Source organism: Aptenodytes forsteri, unplaced genomic scaffold (genome assembly GCF_000699145.1).
Source record: "Aptenodytes forsteri isolate BGI_AS27 unplaced genomic scaffold, ASM69914v1 Scaffold57, whole genome shotgun sequence".
Classification (NCBI taxonomy): Eukaryota; Metazoa; Chordata; class Aves; order Sphenisciformes; family Spheniscidae; genus Aptenodytes; species Aptenodytes forsteri.
In genome coordinates this window covers 4,087,072-4,092,476 of record NW_008796220.1, presented here as the reverse complement: position 1 = coordinate 4,092,476, position 5,405 = coordinate 4,087,072, and the positions used below count along the sequence as shown (strand labels likewise).

The window sequence follows — 5,405 nt, the reverse complement described above, 5'->3', positions numbered from 1 at the left end:
CCCCCCAATTCTGCCAGCCATTCATCCATTGGACAAAAAAACCCTGTAACAGTCCTTTTTTTAATGGATTGTGGGGTGGGGTGGGAAGATACTCTGAAACAGTGAGATGTCTTGCTTTCTGGTTATTCCTATATAGGAGCATAGGAGCAGCCATATTGGGTCAGCTCAAACGTCTAGATAGCACAGTTGTCTGGTTTGGTTTTTTCCCCTCTGTTGCTACCCTAGAATATCTTAAAATCAATTTTCCTTTTTTAATCACTCCTCAAAGTTCAGTTGACATTTCCTCAGACCACATTTCTGAGTGGTAATAGTCAATTCAGAGTCCACCACAGAATACTTAATGTCAGGATCATTTCTTTCTTCCTTACACTTATCAGTGCTGAATTTCATGACCCAGTCACTCAGTATCCTGAGATCTCTATGCAGAACTTCACAGGCAGACTGCTTTTGTTAGTCTCAATCATTTAAAGTTTTCCACAGTGTTGTATCACTAATCACTGCCTTTTCCACATCACTCGAGAACAGAGGGTAAAACACAGGCTTACACACACCTTCCTGCGGAGCTCTGGTGATGACATCTCTCTATTTGAATAGCAAATAATTTCTTCCTACTTTTGTCTCCTATCTTTTAACCAGGCCAGTATCCAGGTGAAGTCTCACTGCAGATGAATGTCTCTAAGAACCGCCTTTGATAAGAAACCCTGACAAATGCCTGCTGGAAACCCACGTCAGTGACGTCAAGTACATTGCTTGGCTATAAGCCCACTGCTGTCCTCTATCCATTCACAAGGTGAGACCACAGATCACGTTCATACTATAGTTTTCTGTCATGGGCTCTTCTGAGGAGGAAAGTCACAGTGAAGCGCCCTGTCTACTTGGGAGCACCAGCTCTGATATGCAATGTGGTGGCAATAGGCAGCCGCTGCCAATGTTCGTTATCATCTCAGGAGGTGCTGATTATTCTGCTTTCACCTGGTGATTCACAGCCTTTCAAAGCCTGAGTTTGTTTGAACAGCCTTTTCAATACAAGATCATAATTTTACAAAAGCTCATGATTTTAGTCAAGCTGATGTTATCCACTCAGGTACTGTTCAGTACTATTCTTAAGAGTCTTTTCTCAGTGCTTTCCTTTCTTAAAATGATTTTCACAATCTGCTTGGGTTCTGTCTTTTCCTGTAGCTCTCTACTAGCTGTTCATTCTGGAGCTAGGGAAGTGCTTTGTTAGGAATAATCAGAAAGTGCATATTCATAGCAAAATACATATTTTTACATATTCTTCAGCTCCCTTTCTCTATTCCCTCTGATTGCATAAATGTTTCAGCACCTGTTATAAGGGTCCATGCATGTTTTGCCTCTCCCTTTACGTTTCATCATCCAATCTAGTGCATGAGTAAATTAGCTTAGGTTATTAATGAGCTGGAAAAGGTGGTTTTTTCTGGGTTTTGCTTTCAGGCACCACATTATATTCTGGTGTGTCAGTATTCTTGGGTTCTAGGTTATTTACTTGTTAACTTCAGTGCAATTAATGGAGATGTATACTAAAAACTCAAAATTATACAGATTTTTTCCAAGACATATCACTCTTCATTGTTTCCCTTGTTAGCCAAGGAGTAACAAACATGCAGAAATCTCTAGCTGAGCCCATGATGTTACTACAGCCCTCTCTAGAGTGGGACATGGCCGGTAGCAGAGCTCTCCCTGCTGCAACGGAACAGTCCCTCGCTTACAGCAACATTTCTAACTATTCCCTCATGTTCTGGCTGTGCATTTGCCAAGTACCACTGTGAGGAATATTTGAAGATCCAAAGTCAACTTTTCTCATGACAGACTAGCACCTCATTTGTCCCTGTTAGGAATCTACTTAGGACTCTGCTTTCTCCAAGCAATTTCTTTCTCCCTGTTTTGAGTAGGCACAGCCGATGTGAAAAAAAGCAGATATGAGGGAAACAGTCTGGTGACAGTGGCAGAGGAATAATTACAGATCTTATTCCGTGCTCTGTCTTGGACGGAGTGAACAGGCAGAGTGTGCTGAAAAAGTCCGAACATACTGTTTTGGTAGAGTGTGTTGGTATTTCATACTGTGTGAGTCAGATGAAAATTTTCTGATCCTTTTGCTTCATTTTCCTCTCAGGCTGTACAGCAAAGTGACTGGACAAAATGCCGTCCCCAATTACTGCAGGTCTCCACTGCCTATTTCTACTGGTCACAGCATGTTGCCAGACATCACAGGACTCAAACTTTGACCCATTCATCCAATACGTAGTGAGTATCCTTTCCCAGCCCCATTGTTTTTCATTTGGTCTCTGCTTGTAGCACCCAGCTGCTATAGCTCTTTTTCACATCCACAAAACCTTAGAGGTAGTCAGTATAAGATCAGGTGGGGAAACTGAACCCAGTGTCTCCCCAATGTGTAAAAGAGATGGAGAAGTCCAGGAACTGGACTCTTCTTGCTTCCCAGTCTTAAAGCCTCTCCAGAAGGAACTGAGCAAAACTTCTGGTTTCTCGCTTGTGTTAGTCTGCAAGGGATTTAAATTGCTGCCCCTGGAGCTAAGCGTAGGTAACAGTTACATGGGCAGTGTTCCTGGACGGGATTCACCCATCCCATGAGAGAGAGAAACCAAGTAAGTCAACAAAACTAGCTCAGGCGTGGAGGTGCTTACAGGTAGGTGACAGGAGTCTCATAACTGTCTTGACAGTAGGACATGAGTACACATGACCAAAATGCCACTCCTGAGTGACTTGTCCTGGTTTCGGCTGGACAGGACACTTGTGTTTAGATGTTGTGCTTGGACTCAGACTTTACTTCAGTTTCCCACTTTTTCAATAATTCTCACATACCTCTTTTGCTTCATCAATAGTGTGAATTATGGAGATCTGTTTTGTGCTTCATCCTGTATATGGGTTTGGTAACAGACAGTTTCTGCACAAATAGTCCCTAACTAGAAACGACAAAGGAGGAACAGAGAAACAAAGGGACTGACCAAATGGAAGTTAATACAGTCTGGTAAAGAAAACTAGTCTACAAATCTACCAGCTCTCGGTCTATCACAATTATTATTAGACCAGAAAATACTTCTTTTGTCTTCTATATTATGAACCCTACCAAGCCAAAACAGATTCTAACATCTATATTCAGCCCCTAGCACCACAGGGACCTTAATTCTGATGGACTGACCAGAACACAATGTGCTTTTTGAGCAGGTTGAAAAAAGGCAAGGAGAGGTGAAGAGGAAGGTGGGAACTCCTTAAGCTGTTTCTGCCACCGTCCCCTGTCTTGGCAAACCAAGATATAGCTGGTTCCAGCAGCCCCATCTGCCCTTCAGCAGATGTGTAATAGTGACCAAGCATCGTGTTTGCTCTGTTTTTTTCAAACTGTCTCCAGCTCAGCACTTAGGCATTTTCATTAAAGGAGTAACACTTCATTTTTTAGCATTGTTGATCCATGATTGATCCTGCAAATGAGTCATCACTTAATGGTGTGAAATATGTGAAGTATTTAACGACATAGCAATACCCTGTGGTTGTTTGGGAGAAAAATTAAAAAAGGAAACCACTGAGACCAAACCTGGGGGAAGAAGTGGATCACAGTGGGCTTTCTGTAACTTTTGCAGCTAACCTCTAAGGTGAAAGGTAGTACCCTAGCAGTGCAAAAATGCCAGTGTACCTTGGGATCTTCACTGCTAGTGCAGCTGCGATACGAAGCCCAGCTCTAATCATACACCAGATGGTTCCTTTATGTAAAGAGATGACTTAAGAGTTGCCAAGCTATTCACCCTTTCTGTAAATAAAGATTTCAGTAGGACTCAAGAAACTGGCAAAGCTGCAAATTTCCTGCCTGTGTCTTTGCTTGTTCTTTAGCCTTTCTTGCTAACTGTGTTGCCAATGTATTTTCAGGGCATGATTAAAAAAATAAGATGGTCTGCATCTCACTTGGTTGCACCCTGCGTGAACCCAGTCATACTGAAATTGTGCCACCATTGCCCTGGTCAACTGTGTGCTACTGCTGGCCCACAAAATAGCTGACCTGACACCTGAGGTGGAGCCAAGAAATTTCAATCCCCTTTCTACTCCTACTCAGGGTGGCTCTGCTGCTGCAGAGCTGAAAGCTCAGAGCAAAGAGGAAAGCAAAGGGTAACATGAGTCCACTTTCTGGATTCAAAGGCTGAGTGGCCAGGTCTCCCAAGCAGTTTGCAAGGCTGGCCTAGGACTGAGGGCACTGCATCACCATAGCCCGTTTGCAGCTCAGACACAGAATTTCTGCTAAGCTGAGACAATTGCCTTGCAGACATATGCAAAGAGACACCTGCAAACTCAGTACATCCCTCAGCTGGTGTTTAACATTTCCCTGCTTGGAAGATATAAATATTCTGTTTAAAGAAGAAAAGACGGGGGGGGGGGGAGATTGGTGGAGGGAAAAAAATTATCTATGCCAGTATTTTCTTCACTCATTCTTTCATGCCAACCACAGCAGTTAAAGCTTCACTTTGTTTTTTTCACAGAGCTTCACTCTCTTTTTTCCACAGATTGACAGTGCACTAGGAGAGGAAAGCTTCCAGTCAGAGATGCAAAGGCAGAAGCGAAACAGTATGTACACAAGCATATGGTAACAGAGCAGGTTTCTAGTAAGCCAAGGGTGAAATCGCTATCGGGGACAGCATCTCTTGAGGTACTGAACTGCAGTCGTCAAGGGGGTGGGATGGAGGACAGAATCAGAAGGGTAAAAGTGAGAAAACTCGTGGGTTGAGATAAAGACAGTTTAATCGGTAAAGCAAAACAAGGAATTCATTCACTCCTTCCCATGGGCAGGCAGGTGTTCAGCCATCTCCAGGAGAGCAGGGCTCCATCACGTGTAACGGTTACTTGGGAAGACAAAAGCCATAACGCCAAATATCCCCCCCTTCTTTCTTCTTCCCACAGCTTTATATGCTGAGCATGACATTATATGGTGTGGACGTCACGCTCCAGGTCACATGGTGTGTGACATCATATTGGTCAGTTGGGGTCAGCTGTCCTGGCTGTGTCCCCTTCCAGCTTCTTGTGCAGCCCCAGCCTACTCGCTGGGAGGACAGAGTGGGAAAAAGAGAAAGCCTTGATGCTGTGTGAGCACTGTTCAACAATAACTAAAACATTGTGTTATCAACACTGTTTTCATTACAAATTCAAAACATAGCCCCATACAAGCTACTGTGAAGAAATTTAATTTCACTCCAGCCAAAACCAGGTTAGTAGTAAAGGCACAAACAAAAGAGGTGGAAACTTTTGTCTGGTCAGAGACTGACATAGAATCATAGAATCATGGAATAGTTTGGGTTGGAAGGGACCTCTAAAGGTCATCTAGTCCAACCCCCCTGCCGTGGGCAGGGACATCTGCAACTAGATCAGGTTGCTCACAGCCCCATCCAACC

At 43.6% G+C, this 5,405-nt stretch overlaps 1 protein-coding gene across 2 annotated transcripts in view; it reads left to right on the top strand.

The window, feature by feature from the left end:
* ADGRF5 (adhesion G protein-coupled receptor F5) overlaps positions 1-5,405 on the top strand; it is a 56,240-nt gene that overhangs the window by 18,059 nt on the left and 32,776 nt on the right. The window contains exons 2-4 of one of the 2 annotated variants that reach the window (XM_009288983.2): positions 637-790; positions 2,132-2,262; positions 4,524-4,584. In XM_009288983.2, the coding sequence (XP_009287258.1) occupies positions 2,158-2,262; positions 4,524-4,584 (166 nt within the window). In that variant the 5' untranslated portion in view covers positions 637-790; positions 2,132-2,157. The remainder of the gene's footprint in view (positions 1-636; positions 791-2,131; positions 2,263-4,523; positions 4,585-5,405) is intronic. The other variant, XM_009288984.2, reaches the window with a different exon arrangement.